The following is a 17,731-nucleotide window of genomic DNA, read 5'->3' as shown; positions in this document are numbered from 1 at the left end:
CTGCGTCATCGTCATCATCACCATCATCGTCATCATCATCAGGAAAGTAAGTTCTTTGGAGAACATATTACTATTGTTATTAACTCACCTCCTCCTTGTACTTGTTGATGTAGAAGTAAAGCTCACTGAGTGCGCTTAGCGTGTTAAATTCGTTGCCATGGAGACGCGACTGCTCCACCAAGTAGGCGTCCATGTCCTGGTCGCTGATGCTCGGCATTTTGGCGATGTCTCTGTAGTACCTGCCAGAAATGGAATGTAACAAAATTGCCAAAAACAAAAATCAGAAAATTGATTGAAGAAAACGCAGGAAAGAAACAAATATTCAAAACGTAGTGCTAAAATGTCCAAAACCAAAAAACAAATCCTGAAAAATACCATTAAAATATCCATAAAATTGCCAAGCAAACAAACAACAAAAAAAGTCAGAAAATTACTGGCAAAAAAGGCAGAAAAAAAATCCTGAAAATTACCATTAAAATGTCAACAAAATTGCCAAACAAACAAAAAGTCAGAAAATTACTAGCAAAAAAGGCAGAAAGAAATCCTGAAAATTACCATTGAAATATCCACAAAATTGCCAAACAAAAAAAATGTCAGAAAATACTAGCAAAAAAAGGCAGAAAGAAATCCTGAAAATTACCATTAAAATATCCACAAAATTGCCAAACAAACAAAAAAAATGTCAGAAAATTACTGGCCTTCAAGGCAGAACAAAATCCTGAAAATTACTACTCAAATATCCACAAAATAGCCAAACAAAAAAAATGTCAGAAAAAAAAGGCAGAAAGAAATCCTGAAAATTACCACTAAAATATCCACAAAATTGCCAAACAAACAAAAAAAATGTCAGAAAATTACTGGCCTTCAAGGCAGAACAAAATCCTGAAAATTACTACTCAAATATCCACAAAATAGCCAAACAAACACAAAAAAATGTCAGAAAATTACTAGCAAAAAGGCAGAAAGAAATCCTGAAAATTACCATTAAAATATATACAAAATTGCCAAGCAAACAAACAAAAAAAGTCAGAAAATTACTAGCAAAAAGGTAGAACGAAATCCTGAAAATTACCATTAAAATATCCATGAAATTGCCAAACAAACAACAAAAAAAGTCAAAAATTACTAGCAAAAAAAGGCAGAAAGAAATCCTGAAAATTATCATTAAAATATCAACAAAATTGCCAAACAAAAAAATGTCAGAAAATTACTAGCAAAAAAGGCAGAAAGAAATCCTGAAAATTACCATTAAAATATCCACAAAATTGCCAAACAAAAAAATGTCAGAAAATACTAGCAAAAGAAGGCAGAAAGAAATCCTGAAAATTACCACTCAAATATCCACAAAATTGCCAAACAAACAAATAAAATGTCAGAAAATTACTGGCTAACAAGGCAGAAAAAAAATCCTGAAAATTACCATTCAAATATCCACAAAATAGCCAAACAAACAAAAAAAGAATGTCAGAAAATTACTAGCAAAAAGGCAGAAAGAAACCCTGAAAATGTCCATTAAAATATCAACAAAATTGCCAAACAAACAAAAAAATGTCAGAAAATTACTAGCAAAAAAGGCAGAAAGAAATCCTGAAAATTACCATTAAAATATCCACAAAATTGCCAAACAAAAAAAATGTCAGAAAATACTAGCAAAAAAAGGCAGAAAGAAATCCTGAAAATTACCACTCAAATATCCACAAAATTGCCAAACAAACAAAAAAAATGTCAGAAAATTACTGGCCTTCAAGGCAGAACAAAATCCTGAAAATTACTACTCAAATATCCACAAAATAGCCAAACAAACACAAAGAAATGTCAGAAAATTACTAGCAAAAAGGCAGAAAGAAATCCTGAAAATTACCATTAAAATATATACAAAATTGCCAAGCAAACAAACAAAAAAAGTCAGAAAATTACTAGCAAAAAAGGTAGAACGAAATCCTGAAAATTACCATTAAAATATCCATGAAATTGCCAAACAAACAACAAAAAAAGTCAAAAAATTACTAGCAAAAAAAGGCAGAAAGAAATCCTGAAAATTATCATTAAAATATCAACAAAATTGCCAAACAAACAAAAAAATGTCAGAAAATTACTAGCAAAAAAAGGTAGAATGAAATCCTGAAAATTACCATTAAAATATCCATAAAATTGCCAAATAAACAACAAAAAAGTCAGAAAATTACTTGCAAAAAAAGTCAGAACGAAATCCTGAAAATTATCATTAAAATGTCAACAAAATAGCCAAACAAGCAAAAAAAAAAAAAAAAGTCAGAAAATTACTAGCAAAAAAGGCAGAAAGAAATGTAAAAGAATAGCCATAAAATATGAGGAAGGCAGAAAATATGTCCATAAAATTGCCAAAAATATCAAATTGGTGGTTATTTCATAGATCATATTTGTATAGTGATTTAAAAAAAACAAAAAAACAAAAGGGGGACTGATTACTGCGTCATTGTTTTCCAAAGTAAAAACAAATGTTTGCAAATGCCTTATTTTGATTAAACACAGAAGATGAAGAACAACATAAATCAGTGAACAACTACTGTTGATATGCTGAAATAAGATGATTAGGACAATTTAAAATAAAAAAAAAATTGCTACAAACAATTACTTGATATCAAAATAGTTGTCGACTAATTTGATAATAAATTACTTGTCGGTTAATCGATACATTTTGACAGCTCTAAAGGAAGAAAAAGTCTAAAAAGTGTATGAAAAACGAAGTATGAAAAATTACAAAAAAAAAAGTAGAAGAAAATGAATCTGTATGTATTGTATGCTGCATAGTTGCGGCTGTTATTCATTTGGCCTAAAATGTCTCTTTTGACTCTTTTTTTTTGCTCAGCCTGCTAACGGACTATATACTGTACTAGCTAGTGAGCGCGTTAGTTACCTTTCCACCCAACTTTTGTAGTTGGGGATGTCTTTAGCGTAAAGCAGCTTGTTGGACGGGGAGTCTTTCCCGAGCCGGTGTTCGGACGTGGAGCACGAGTCCATGAAGGTCTGCGCCACGACCGACAGGCAGGCGTCGGTGATGCTACTTTTGTGGATGTCGAAAACAAACTGCGGATTCTTGATGACGTTGACCCAGAACCTGAGAGGAAGACTGGACACGCGGGGGGCGGGCAATGTCAAAAGCAGTCCGTTGATTGATTGATTGATTGACTGATGGACGTCAAGGCGGGCTTGTCGTCGTACCAGTTGCTCTTCCAGGTGTGTCGCACGTCCGGGTCGCTGATCTGCCGCTTGTCAGCCTGCTCGTCCAGGAAGTCGAACATGTATTTGATGGCCAGCGGCAGAGCGGATCCTCGATGGGCGGTGCTGAAGACCGTCTCGAACAGGTCGTCCACAAACTTCTGCAGCGTCCCCTGGTGGCGGGAGGAGCAAAGCGCATCAGTTACGTGCTGTACGAAATTTTCAATGTTGTCAAAATGTGAGGCGTTTGCGTGAGACCTTGGTGGCCAGCAGGCGCGTCAGGTAGATTTCGGACACCATTTTGCTGCCGCGATCCCCTTCGCGCTGGTCACTGTGCTCGTGGTTCTTCACCAGGTGCCACAGTTTTGTCCCTGAAACACATGATGTGGATCAGCAATATAGTGTACGCACACTTGACTGCTAGCTTAGCAAAACGAAAGCTACCTGTCTCCTGGTCTGGCGTGATCATGGGCGCTCTGGACCGCAGACTGTCGGGACTACTGGACGTACGGAGTAACGATTCTGCGTACACAAGCACACGGTTAGTTTTTTATATGTGTGTATGTGTGTGTGTGGTTGCGTGTTGACAATATTTGCTAGTTAGTGTATCAGTGACCTATCCACATACTGGAGCTCTAAACTAGATACATTGCATTAGTAGGACTACACATAATATAATTCAGTCTAATTGCAAAATAATTAAAACCCGATTACGATCCAATCTGATAACAGTATGATCCACTTCAATTACGATATGATTCACGTTGGAGCCGTAATCGCCCAGTCATAATTGCCCTTTTTTTTTTTTTTGCAAAAATTATTTTTTTGCCTAAATCATCTCCTAATGATCCAAATGGTTCAATTATTTGTGTTTCTGAAAAACTGAAAAAATAACAGGCGGTTATTTTAAGAAGGCGTCGATGTAGTATGTGTGGGTGTGTGTGTGTATACGTGTGTTCTTGTTTTTGTTACATGGTGGGGCCAATTTTTCGGGATTTCACAGAGTTGTGGGGCACACCCGTCCTTGTGGGGCCATTTTGCTGGGCCCCACAAGTTTAGACCTCTTTTTGAGAGTCAAGACAAGATAGCAACGTGAGGATGCGTGTGCATGGGTGTGAGTGCGTGTGTGTGTATACCATATCTGCTGAGCGATCTGGTGAAAGTGAAGCTGTTGGCGATGTTGTAAGCCGAAACCTGCTTCTGGACCAGCGCCACCAGGGAGCCGTCTGTTACCTGGCAACACGTCGGCATTCAGGTGAGGCTGCACGCGCCACTTCCCGGTCACGTGACGTGGGGGGTGGCGGAGAGTAAAAGGGTACCTGATAGTGAGCGAGCGTGTTGAGTCGCTTCCAGTCGCTCTCAATCTTGGTGGTCACGTCTTCGTCCTGCAGGATTATCCTGGTCAGACGACCTTGACGCCACTCTGAACACAAAACAAACAAAGTCGTTGATAAGGAGTCGGAACTGGAGTCAATCGTAACATAATTAACGGGAGCATCACCGAGGTCCATGTCGTCGGCCTGCGGTCGTTGCGAAAAGGGGATCCCCTTGTAGACGGCGTCCAGCAGCTTGTCTTTGACCTGCGTCACCGTGTCGCAGTTCAGCACCTTGACCGGCACCTCCGTGCCCGCCTCGCCCTCCGGAGGGATGCACATCATTGTCTAACGGGAGATGACACGGTCAGCGGAGGCGTATCTGTTGTGCATGTGCAAGCATAAGCATGTGTGTGTACGCGTCACCAGCTGCTTGTAGTCAATCTGCTGCCTGATGAGCTTGTCTTCACTGAGGGAATAACGAGCTTCGCCCGTGATGGCGTCGATGGGCCCTTTTTCCATCTGCTGCTTGATGGCGCAGTACAGCATAAACAGAGGCTCGCCAGCACATTCCTGATGGCGAAAGGGGAAAAACATATTTTAGGTGATATTAGTGAGTTCGTTACTTCTCCGCTAAACTCTTCTGATTGGCATTGTGTAGTGAATTGAACTGTAATTGTAGTGAATCGTATCACAGTCAACATGAATTATGTCGTAATTTGAGTGAATTGTGTTGCAATCTGCATGAATCATACTGTAATTAAAGCGAATTGTGTAACAGGAGTAAATCATAATAAGGATTGTAGTGAATCGTATCGTAATTAGAGTGACTCATGTCATAATTGCAATTAATTGTGAATCATACCTTGATAATAGTCAATTGAATCAAAATCAGAGGGAATTTATTGTGAAACAAAATTCTGGTAGACGTAAAATAATCAAAGTTGATGATAACATAATGGCCATTAATCACACCGGAATCAATATGAATCATATCGTAATCAAACTGAATCATATTGTAAAGTGACTCATATTGTAATTAAATTACATCGTAAGATAATTGTACTTAACACAATCAAGTGAATCATATCCTAATGGTTATGAATCGTATCGGAATCAAAATGAATCGTTTCATAATCAAACTAAATCGTATTGTAAATAGTGACTCATATTGCAATTAAATTGACTCTTAGTTGTCTTAATTGTAGTGAATCATGTGGTTTTCATGGAAGTGAATCATCATAATTAGAGGGAATCGTATCATAATTGAAATGAATTGTAAATCACAACAATAATAGTCAATTAAATCCAAATGAGAGTGAATTTATTGAGAGTGGTGTAAATCGTAACATAATTCTAGTAGACTGAACATAATCAAAGTGAATCATATCGCAATGGTCATAAATCACACCAGAATCAAAATAAATTGTATCGTAATCAAACTAAATCATATTGTACTGTAAAGTGACTCATACTGTAATTAAATTCAATCGTAAGATAATTGTAGTGAATTGTGTTATAATTGTAGCAAATCGCATTGTAATCAGAGTGAATCGTGTCATAAATGTAGTGAATCGTGTCAAAACTGTAATGAACCGTTTCTTAATCAGAGGGAATTGTATATCATTGTTGTGAATCATTTTGTAATTCGAGTGAATCATACTATAATACTTAGTAGTTAGCATGTTAGCTCGCATCACTGAAACAAACGCAAGCATGTTAATCACCTTGAGGAAGCGATACAGGAGGAAGGTGAACCAGTTGGTCAGCATTTTTTCAGCCACAGACTCTGTCCTGCAACACACACTTAAAAGGTCAAACGGGGGTCTGGAGCGGCCACATATGGGGGGCTCAGGGTGAATGGTCGCCCACTGACCTCCTCAGCAACAGTTTGGGGTGGTTCCGGTTCTCCAGGTTCTTCTCGATCAGGTCCGCCAGCAGCTGCTTGAGCACCACCGTGGCGTACTCCATGCGACCCTGATGCAAAGTCACGTTAGCATAGCAACGCTGGTGCTAGCCCCAAGTCCATGTTCAAAGCGCTAAGTTAGCTTTGCGTGCTAACAGTGGCCACGGCAGAACTTGACTAAAATTAACTTAGTGGGCTTTCAATTAAAATCAATACAGCACATTTAGCTTCCACAAAACACAGGAAAGGAAGTTATAAACGTCCTAAAAAGCACTTGGGCTGTAATTATTCCAAGATATGTCCTGCCAATTGGTTTTAGGTGTTCCTCACTTAACCAGTAGAGGGCAGTCATGCACTAAAGGTGTCCAGAAGAAGACAGAAACAGGAAGGTATTGAGCCCATGTTGCTAACAGCTAGCTCTACCCTTGTTTACTCATGAAATGTTGAAGCATTTTCTGTAAGTGACTTTTAAGACACTATTACATGTGAAATGTAGATATAATGATGTATGTGTGAAATAAATGGTAGTTAATGTTTGTTTACCTTAAATGTTAATCGCTAGCGTAGTAATGCTAATCAAATTGCTAGCCATTTAGCATCGGCTAATTTTGTTGGTGTTTAATTCATTTGCTCCCCAAAACCAATAAATACATTCTATTTTAAATGTATTAAGTGTCCCAAAGAGACATTTACATGGTTTTTATGTTTAAAATAAAATAAAATAAAATAAAAAATGAAAATATTAACTTTTTATTGCTGAAAATAGCTCAGTGAGTCAAGCATTCCTTTAACGATTTGCTCCAAAAACGTATACATATTTTAAATATTACCAGTGTTCCAAAGACATATTTATACAGTTTTTTTATGCTACGGGAAGGCTTTGATGCAGCCTCTCAACTGCGGAGAATGGCTGAAAAAAAAATGGTAGTAATTACAAAAACGGCCAGCAAGTGGCAGGAGACTATACTAGATCAACCAGGCCCCCCGCCCCCCCCAACTCCCCGGCTCCTGGCTGTTTTACTTTTACCAAAAGAGGGATTAGTCACAGTATATTTGTATCTGTTTCAGTTTTGCAGCAATTAGCATTCCAATATTGCTAAGTTTCGTCAATATTCACATTCCTGGTGAAAACACTGGGAAAAAGAGCCTGTTGCAACATGTCCTAGCTGATCTCTTATACTCTACTGCCACCTGCTAGCCGTTTTTTTTTTTTTTTTTTTTTTAATAACTACAACTGCTTTAAGCCACCTATTCATGTCAGAAGCTGCATCAAAGCCTTTTGTATACTCTTGCATTAAAAAAAAAAAGTGTAAACACATTTTTGGGAGGGAAGGACAAAGTATTTAAAAACGTTTTTACACCTTTTTGGGTTTAAATGAGTTAATAATGCATATTTATATAAGATAATTATAAGTACTTATATCCACTCAATCAATATTCAACTTTTGTCCAACCTTAGTGGATTAATGAAAATAAATAAAATATATATATTTTTTACCTGTAGCGCAGCCATGAGCAGCGAGGCCACGTTCCCGCGGTCCCGCATGGAGAAGGACCTCTGAGCCTCCAGCGTGTGGATGAAGGTCAACAGGAACATTTTGTTGTTGAGAAGCTGACTAAAGAGTCGGAGGGCTTTCTCCACATTGGCCGGGGACTGAAACATCAAATACACAGACGTGCACGTCACTCAGTTGCCAACACTGACTTTGCTTTTTGTAAGCGAGGATTCGTGTTTGCGTGAGACTTACATCCAGCTCCTTGAGTACTGGATGTTCTTCTATTCCCGGGAACATGACCCTCATGGTGTAAGTGCGATATTCCAAAAATGGAATCTTCACTCCGTCCATATCGTTGGTCAGTTCCTGAATATCGGTCTGCAGCTCGGCAAAGGCTACACAACACAAACACACGTTCATGTGAAACTTACACGTGTGTGTGTGTGTGGTGGTTGCGTGCGGGCGTGCGTACCCTCTTTGCACTCCAGCGCCACTCGGCTCTCAAGGTTGTCCATCTGGAGCTGGAGCCGCTTGAGCGTGCGGTCGGCGTCGCGCGTCTTGCGCTTGTAGGCGATCAGCACGGCGATGATGGCCACCAGCAGCACGCCGCCGCCCGCGCCGATGCCGATGATGGCGGGCAGCGTGAGGGCGCTGTCCGAGTAGATGTGCAGCGTTCCCGGCGAGAATTCCAAACCGCCCACCAGGATCTACGGAGAAAGCGCAGCTGGAGGTTAAGGACGACCCACATCATTCAATTCAATTCAAATTAATAACAATAAAATCTTTTCTTTAAATTAATTTATTAATTAACTCATTAATTACAGTGTTTGCCTCATTGATCGCGGGCTTATCAAACAGCCTTGCTGTTTTGTGGATTTTTTTTTTTTTACAGATTTTTTTAATCTATTTATTTATTTATTTATTTATTTTTAACAGCATGGTTTTTGGGTTTTTTTATTATTTTTTTCGTTTTGTCGTGTCTCTCGAACCCTGCATCCGACCGGGGACATACGGGCATCCGCGGATTCGTCTCAACGAGACCTTTCCAAAGGTGTCAGTTCCATCACTCCAAGACATTGCATTCCGGAGATAGAAAATATATACTGTGCTGTATACTAACTAAATAAAAAAACAACATACTTTTAAAGTAAAAAAAAAAAGTAAAAAAAAACAACAAATGATGATTGAAAAAGCATTGATAATAAACTAAAAATTATACCAAAACGAAACAAATATATATAATGAAAAAAAAATACTGTGTTGTATAATAAGTAGTAAATTAAATTAAAAAACAAACAAACATACATTTAACTGAAAAAAATGTAAATGGAAAAAAATAACAACAAATGGTGAATGAAAAAGCATTCATAAACTAAAAATCGTACCAAAATGAAAAAAACATACATAACAAATAAAAAAATTATATACTGTGCTGAATAATAAGTAAATTAAAAAAACGTAATTTAAATCGAAAAAAAAAATGTAAATGAAAACAAAACTAATGATGAATGAAAACGCATTCATAATAAAAAAAACAATCATACCAAAATGAAAAAAAAACATAATAAATGAAAAAATATACATTATGCTGTATAATAAGTAAATTAAAAAAACATACTTTTAATAGGAAAAATGCAAATGAAAAAAAAAAACATAAATAGTGAATGAAATAGCATTCATAATAAACTAAAAATCATACCAAACCCCCAAAAAAACATAATAATAAGTTTAAAAATATATATACTGTGCTGTATAATAAGTAAATTACAAAAACAACAACATACTTTTAATGGGAAAAAAGTAAATTAAAAAAACAACATAAAAACATGATGAATGAAAAAGCATTCATAAAAAACTAAAAATACCAAAACAAAAAAGATAATAAATGGAAAAAAAAATCACTGTGCTGTATAATAAGTAGTAAAAATAAAACAAAAACATACTTTTAATAGAAAAAAATGTAAATGAAAAACATAAATGATGAATGAAAAAGCATTCATAACTAAAAATCATACCGTAACGAAAAAAAAACAAACGAAAAAATATATATAATTAACGGGATTTTTTTTTTTTTTTAATTAACGCGGATTTCCATTATTGCAGGTAGTTTTTGGAACAACACCCGCGATAAACGAGGAAACACTGTAATTACAATTAATGTTTTCATGTTGCAATTGTTGTAATCACTGGATAAATGTGAGTGAAAATTAGTGGAATTTAAGAAAAACAGAAAAAAAGCAGGGTGGTGAACTGCTCAAGTCGTGTTTGACATACTGTATGGATTAAAAAAAAAAGAAATATTTATCACTGGGTAATAAAATGGTTAGTAGGAAAGTAGTAATTGCTATTTTTAAATACACTCCCATCCTCTCATTTGTTCCCCAAACATAAATTTGTTGGTTAATACTGTACAGGTGTGAGCGCTCGCTCACCAGCACACGTTGCTCGCCAGTCAACTCTGGCGAATCACAAAGCAGCTGATGTTCCGACACCGTCAGCAAGCACGGAGCCTCTCCAATCAGAACGGTGTAGTTGAGCCGGTTGTTGCCGGGGGCGGCTGGGACCAGGTTTTTCCCCTGCACGCAAACGCGGTTCACATGTTGTGCTCCAAGTCCGGACTTTGTGTGGGGGTTGCTTCTCACCTTGAGGATGATGGGGGAACCTGGCTTGACCTCCAGGATTCCTGACATGCCCAAGGGTTCGAAGGTCGGGTTGGGGTAGTGCGTGAAGTGGGTGGAGTTAAGCACAAGCAGGGATGACACCTGACGGTCAAAATGTCATAGCATCAAACAATCAATAACATCATCAATGATATTGATGCACCCGTGTTAAATTTGAACATGATCTCATTTATGCTAAAAAATAAAACTTGAACAATTCATTACAAGACATATTGACCTTGAACCCTTATCCCGCCCCAAATACTGCTGATCCAATGGCAAGCCTGGTTTTGTTAGACTGACTTGTGGTCCTAAAGATAGTCAATAATGTTTAGAACTCGTCACATGCATCACCTGATCCAAAATGAAGCCAAACTCGTCGGCATGCAGCGCCTCCTCTGGTGGGTTGGGTTTACCGTAGACCAGGCCGGGAGCCAAACATGTCATGACGCTGTCGTTGACCGCCGTGCAGAACTAAGAACATACGCCATAGGAGGACGTTATAAACCATGTAGGGATAGGAAAGAAAGTTGACCAAGTTGGATGTGATGACTTTAACTCTTTGACCGCCATAAACGTTTAAAAACGTTCAGTATAATCCTAGGATAGGCCGCCATAGACGTCAATTGACGTCTACTATGTTTTTTTTATGGAAACGGGTGGAGGAAAGCCTTGGGCAGCTGTGCTCCAAATATCAAGCCGATCGGGTTACTATAATGAGTATTCCTGGCCACTAGATAGCTGTGATGAGTCTTTTGGACAAGATCGGGTAGGAGACAACAGTAGAAGAAGAGAGGCTGAGCTAGAGTGTTGAGGGGGAGCGAATGGCTAACTTGGCTAAGAGAGTCAAAAAGGCTACAGATGGCAATCAGCTCACGCTTGATCCTTATTTTCAAAGCTCAAAAGCATCGACCAGTGCTCAAGAGCACAGTGATGACGGGGTTAAGTCATAGTTGAAGCGGTGACGCGGCCGTTTCGACCACGTCCTAAGGCCCCACCGGCTAGCGATGCTAATAACGTCCTAAGGCCCCACCGGCTAGCGATGCTAACACCTTAGAAAAGTGGTGCACAACCGAGCACGTCTGCACAGATGACGTTTCATCGGAGGATGACGACTACTATGGGTCCGATGCAAGACAGTCTTGGACAGTCTTCCAAAGATCGTGAAGGTAAGCGCTAACATGCTAAGAGATTGCTAGTAAGATTACTTTCCTAACTTTTCGGTCGATCTGCTAGCAGCGTGTGTAAATGTGCTGATATACACTAAAACATCTATTACCTATACAAACGTGAATTTATATTTTATAGATCGTGCTCACAGCAACGTCCGACCGCTGGTTCTACGACAAAGAAAGGTAAAAAAAAAAAAACGTTTTCAATACACCGCAACAATAAAAGGAAAGTCTTTTGATAGTATTGTAATTGTATGTTTCTTTCAGCTCCTCCTCATAGGGCCCAAAGTGACCCTTCTCACAGTGAGCAGAACAAAGGTAAAAAGAAAAAAAAAAAAAAAGTTTCTCCACAGCACTAATAAAATATTTGAAAATTTCGGTCTAAAAGCTCCGCCGGAACAATGTTTGCGCTGCCATCCACGTTTCTACACAGTTCCTGCAGACGTATGCAATAAATATCATTTAAAAATTCTATCCCAAAAAATAAATATAAATGAAAAAAAATTTTATATACAAATAAATAAATACATTTTTATTTAATTTTTTAATTATATATATTTTTTATATCCATTTTTATTTTGAATTTGTCATTTACTTATTTATTTAGTCATTTATTTATTTAGTCATTTCTTTAGTCATTTAATTAGTTTTAATTTTGGCAGTTTTGGGCCATACTGCCAAGTCGAAATGTTATTCAAATGAGGGGGCGGTCCTAAACGTGTCTTGGGTTGGACTCCGCCGTTGCAAACTGCCTGTCATTGGTCGAGTGAGAAGTTCGGCCAACAAGGAAATCTCGCCGGCTTGCAATGCAGAGCTCCAACAATGGAATCCATCGGTATATTAATAAATGACTAAATAAATAAATAAATGACTAAATAAATAAATAAATGACTAAATAAATGAATAAATGACTAAAAGTGAAAATAAAAACGGACAAAAAAATATAATTCAAAAATTAAATACAAATGTATTTATGTATATATAATTTTTTAGTTCTTTTTATTTCCATTTCCATTCATTTTTTTTTAAATGTAATTTTCGATTTATATTTTCATATCCATTTTTATTTTCACTTTTCGTCATTTATTTATTTATTTAGTCATTTATTTATTTTGAATTTTGGCAGTTTTGGTTCTCCATAGCACGCAGTTGGCAGGACAGTTATTGAGAAATGGTGGTTGATGTTTGTTTACCTTAAATGGTAATTACTAGTGCACTAGTTCTTATTGCGATTGCTAACCGTTTAGCATAGGCTAATTGTGTTGGTGTTTAATAATGCTCATGCACAAAAGATAATAAATAATTAGTAGTTATATCCACTCAATTCAACTCATGTAGATATAATGATGTATATGTGAACTAAATGGTGGTTAGTATTTGTTTACCTTAAATGGTAATTGCTAGCGTGCTAATGCTAATCGCAATTGCTAACCGTTTAGCATAGGCCAATTGTGCTGGTGTTTAATAATGCATATTTACATAAGATAATAATGAGTAGTTATATCTAGTCAATTGAACTCAAGTTGGTTCAACCTTCGTGATTATCAGATTATTCAATGGAATAATCAATAGGATTAATGATTTAAAAATGATTCGACAGTGGCAGCCATAAAACCATGTGGTGAGTGACACAACAACTTGACATCAAAATGTGTTTTCATAACATGGCAATATTGTATCAGCAAAGTGTTTTCACAACGATGTGAGGCCATAACCACATGACGGGCATTGATGGCATAACCATTTGGAGAAAAAACAAAAAGTGATGACATTATCATGTGATGTCATAACAATGTGGCATCAAAACCATGCGACATCTTAATGTGGTGCTATAAATAGGTGATTTCCTCACTATGTGATTGCAAATGTATGTGATGTAATTGATGTGACTGGTCTTACATTGTTGGTCTCCACGCCGCCATATTTGGCTCTGACTTTGGGCTCTTGGATGGTGAGCAGGTTAGTTCCCGTTACTGTGATCACTGTGCTACCACTACACGCAAACACACACACATACCCACAGGGAGGTGTCAGAGATCTGTGCTGTGATTGGTGGACATTGAAAGTGGGCGGTGGCCTACTTGAGGATTGACCAGTTGGGTTCTATGGCGGTAATGGTTGGATCTTCCGTATATGTATATTTGATCTCTGAGCTGGTCACTTCCGCCTTGTCGATCATCAAGCGGATGGAGGCGGGGCCAACTCCGGACGGCGAGGCGGGGGTGATGCAGACCACCTCGCGATTGATGCGTCTGGACGAGAAGAAGAAGAAGAAGAAGAAGAAGAAGAAGAAGAAGAAGAAGGATGTGTCACTCTGCTGTGAGAAACGTTTTCTGTTTTCACGACTTACTTGACAAACAGACACTCGTCTTTGTCGATAAAGACCGACACGCTGCTGCCGGCGTCCAAGTTTCGACCCGCCACTGTCAGTCTGGTTCCCCCGGACACTGGACCTCTCTCTGGACGAACGTTACTCAAGCTGGGACTCTGTGAGTGATTGCGTGAAAATGAGAGCGATTAAGTCAAGAATCTGCTTGGCGCTGGCAACAATGAGGAGACTAACGTGAACCAAGTCTCACCACGAAGGCGTACGCTTGCGTGGACATGGTGCGGTACTCAGCGCTGCACACGCCGATACACAACTCCACCGCACCGCCGGGGGAGTGAGGCAGCAGCGCTTCGGCCATGTCGCACACCACCCTGCATGTGCACGCACACAGAAACACGCAATCACTATTATAGAACATGCTATTCTATCTGTGCTAGTTAACTTTTTGACCGCCAAAAACGTTTCATAACAATGAGTGTTTTTGTTTTTGTTTTTTGTTTTTAAATCAATGGGAAGTGCACCATATAAGTGCAGCGCTGCCTGGTCAATGGGTTGTGGAATCGAAAACAGCCACTGGCAGCATTGTATCTCTTTTCAATAGGCTGCCTTTACTGTATATGGAATTAGAATGAAAATGACGGAATCGGATGAAATTGAATGTTTTCAAGGATGATCAGAGCCTTTGTCGCATTATACCTAAAAACCTAAAAAAAAAAAAAAAAAAGAGCGTCACTAAAAAAATATTCATGTCAAAGTCACTGTTGTGTAGAAAACATATCTTTTCACAAAAAGCTTGTTTTCTACTTGTCTACAAGTCTACTCGCTCAATGTCACTGAAATGACCTAATTTTCAAATAATGATTACTAAAGAACGGAATAAGGTAGAAACGTACTTTTTTTTCTAATGAAAGAATGGAATACGATTTTTTATTTGATACTGACATTGAAAATGTAGTAAAAGCACACAATACTCAGTTTGCCTTGAAAGGAGAGTTAAAATGCTTGAAATCGGCTTTTTTTTTTTTTTTTTTATATCGTGTGGCAGTAAAAGAGTTAAGCAAAATACCAAAAGAACGAAAGATTCGTATCAACGGCCCAGTGGAACATCATTATTAAACTTATGTACCACCAACAGTTTGTATTTGTGTTGATCCGGCGGTTTCGTGTTCAGTAAACACTGATGCGCTAACGGATACGTCAGCAGCACATTTTGCTACCAGCACAGCGCCACAGAAGTGTCGGCATGTGCTTTGCCATGCATTGGAGTGTTCATTGTTTTACATCAGATTGCACCGGCACAGGTATTCTTCATCACCATCATCATCATCATCATCATCATCATCATCATTATTATTAGGTGCTGATCATTTTGCATCAAAGTGCTTAGCTTTAAGTCAAGTTTTTAAGAGTTTGAAATACTATTTGGGTGATGTGGATAAGAATTTGTGGAATATTGATGGTTTTGAGTGGACTATTAAATGGATGCTTGACTCACTGAGCCATTTCTATCAATAAAAAGTTAATATTTCGTCCAGAACGAATTTGATAACTTCATTATTTTTCTTGTACAATTAATACCTTTAAAAACTAATTTTTCCACTTGCTGTCGACTGATGATGACATCACCTGTGCTGAGGAAGTATGTAACGACCAATCATGGTTTGCTGACCAAACCCAGGTGATGTCATCTTCAGTCGTTCGTAAAAAAAAAAAAAAAGAAAAAAAAAGAAGAAGATGTTATCACGTTCATTCTGGACAAAATATTAACTTTTTATTGCTGAAAATGGCTCAATGAGTCAAGCATCCCTTTAACCCATTTGCTCCCCCAAAAAAACAGCCAGCAGGTGGCAGCAGAGTATAAGAGATCAACGAGGCCCATGTTGAAACAAGCTGTTTTACCCACAGTTTTAAACAGATTTGTGAATAATGATGAAACTTAGCTATATTCAAATGCTAATTGCTGCAAAACGGAAACAGATAGAAATATACTTTTTTCTTCCTGATGAAAGAAGATACTCTAATCTTTCTTTTGGTAGGTTCCATGTTTATTTATAGCAATAGAACACAATATTCTGTGGGCCTTGCAAAATCAGTCCAAAACCAGTAAAACAGCCGGGAGCGAAGGGGGTTGCCTTCGTGAAAATGGCTGCGAGTGAATGAGTTAATGTCGGCAATTATAATTCTTTCAGGGGAGGTTTAATTTTGCCATGGAAATTTGCTATTGGCTCAATCACTACCCACTGTGCATATCTACTAAACATCAGCTACACACTGAATACGTCAGTCACACGTCCACTGTACACTAAATAAGTCATTCACATCTCAACTGCATGTGTACGAGTGTTAAATGTCAACTCCACAGTGAGTGGCGTTTGTCATCACATTTCAGTGACGATGCAAAAAGGTGCGCTTGTTTGCGTGCCACTGACCTCTCTGCGCTGATGTAGAGCGAGGGAACGGGGTTACAGCGAACGCCGGCCACCTGCACGTGTGTTATCTCCTTCACCTGCAGGCCCAGGTTCTCCCCCTCGATGGTCACTCGAGTGCCCCCTTCGCGAGGTCCCGTCAGAGGAGCGATCTGCCGGACGCAACTTTTAATGGAGAGGCGGGTACGGAGGCAGAGCCCGAGAGGTCCGCGGGTGCTCCTACCTTGTTGATGCGCGGGTGGCTGCAGCGCACGTTGTGGCGTCCGTGGTGCATCCAGCTGTGCTCCGGAGCCGCGCAGTGCTGACGCAACACGCACTTCCTGCTTTCGGCGCACCAGCCGCATTGGAAGGCGGTCGGCGCTTTCAGGCATTGGCCGCAGCTGGAACGTTGAGCCTCGCACTTGTACAGTAACGCTGAGTACGCAACGCCACATGAACAAGGGAAGAGGAGAGGACAATTTTTTACAAATTATTATATTTTAACTGCTACTCTGCATGAGGGATGTAACGATAGCTAAACATCAAGATACGATATCACGATATGAAGGTCACGATATAATTATCACGATATTGTGGGGAGATTGGTGATACAAAAAAAAAAAAAAAATCACAATATTGTAATAAAAACAAAAAAGAGCTCATACTAAAAACAAAACCACAATATTGTGCTTTTGTACATAACAGCAATGCATATAAACAACCATAACACTTAAAGGGATACTTCACTTATTTAGCCATTAAAGTAATGCTGTGATTGGTTACCTGAGCCCTTGTGATGTCATTTTCAGTGGACAGCAAGTTACAAAATGTGTTTTAAAGGTACTAATTGTACATGAAAAATAATGAAAATTTCCAATTTATTATAGGCAAAATATTCATGTTTGACTGCCAAAAATGGCTAAATAAGTAAAGTATTCCTTTAATACTGAGGCACTTACTTGCTAATGCACGCACACATTGAGTTCCTCCACATATTGACTCGGTTCACAAGCATATTACGTGCCCCTTAACCTGACCATTAGCATGGATTTTAAACATAGAAAGGCCAAAACATGTCTTGTGAAAATTAAACTGCACTAAAAAAAAAACAAAAAAAAAAAAACAAGCCACCAGAGGGTGCTAGAACTGCACAACTGGAAATCAACCTGACTTTTTTAACAGATGTCCTGGTTTTAATATCATGACATGATGACAATCATATATTGGCAGTTTTAATATCACGATATCACGA

General features: G+C 38.4%; 1 protein-coding gene across 1 annotated transcript in view; it reads right to left on the bottom strand.

Annotated features, from left to right (window-relative positions):
- Positions 1 to 17,731, bottom strand: part of plxna3 (plexin A3) — a 60,613-nt gene that overhangs the window by 1,703 nt on the left and 41,179 nt on the right. Inside the window, exons 15-37 of the mRNA XM_077514232.1 lie at positions 16,724 to 16,914; positions 16,504 to 16,652; positions 14,325 to 14,445; positions 14,096 to 14,232; positions 13,827 to 13,997; positions 13,645 to 13,738; positions 10,928 to 11,047; positions 10,556 to 10,675; positions 10,346 to 10,489; positions 8,386 to 8,620; positions 8,166 to 8,308; positions 7,916 to 8,071; positions 6,388 to 6,488; positions 6,239 to 6,305; positions 4,938 to 5,084; positions 4,700 to 4,859; positions 4,518 to 4,621; positions 4,335 to 4,431; positions 3,643 to 3,720; positions 3,457 to 3,569; positions 3,202 to 3,371; positions 2,897 to 3,109; positions 89 to 239 (exon numbers count right to left, since the gene is read on the bottom strand). Coding sequence (XP_077370358.1) covers positions 89 to 239; positions 2,897 to 3,109; positions 3,202 to 3,371; positions 3,457 to 3,569; positions 3,643 to 3,720; positions 4,335 to 4,431; positions 4,518 to 4,621; positions 4,700 to 4,859; positions 4,938 to 5,084; positions 6,239 to 6,305; positions 6,388 to 6,488; positions 7,916 to 8,071; positions 8,166 to 8,308; positions 8,386 to 8,620; positions 10,346 to 10,489; positions 10,556 to 10,675; positions 10,928 to 11,047; positions 13,645 to 13,738; positions 13,827 to 13,997; positions 14,096 to 14,232; positions 14,325 to 14,445; positions 16,504 to 16,652; positions 16,724 to 16,914 — 3,182 coding nt within the window. The remainder of the gene's footprint in view (positions 1 to 88; positions 240 to 2,896; positions 3,110 to 3,201; positions 3,372 to 3,456; positions 3,570 to 3,642; positions 3,721 to 4,334; positions 4,432 to 4,517; positions 4,622 to 4,699; positions 4,860 to 4,937; positions 5,085 to 6,238; positions 6,306 to 6,387; positions 6,489 to 7,915; positions 8,072 to 8,165; positions 8,309 to 8,385; positions 8,621 to 10,345; positions 10,490 to 10,555; positions 10,676 to 10,927; positions 11,048 to 13,644; positions 13,739 to 13,826; positions 13,998 to 14,095; positions 14,233 to 14,324; positions 14,446 to 16,503; positions 16,653 to 16,723; positions 16,915 to 17,731) is intronic.

Source organism: Festucalex cinctus, chromosome 2 (assembly GCF_051991245.1).
Source record: "Festucalex cinctus isolate MCC-2025b chromosome 2, RoL_Fcin_1.0, whole genome shotgun sequence".
NCBI classification, from domain to species: Eukaryota; Metazoa; Chordata; class Actinopteri; order Syngnathiformes; family Syngnathidae; genus Festucalex; species Festucalex cinctus.
This window is presented reverse-complemented; position numbering and strand designations above follow the sequence as displayed.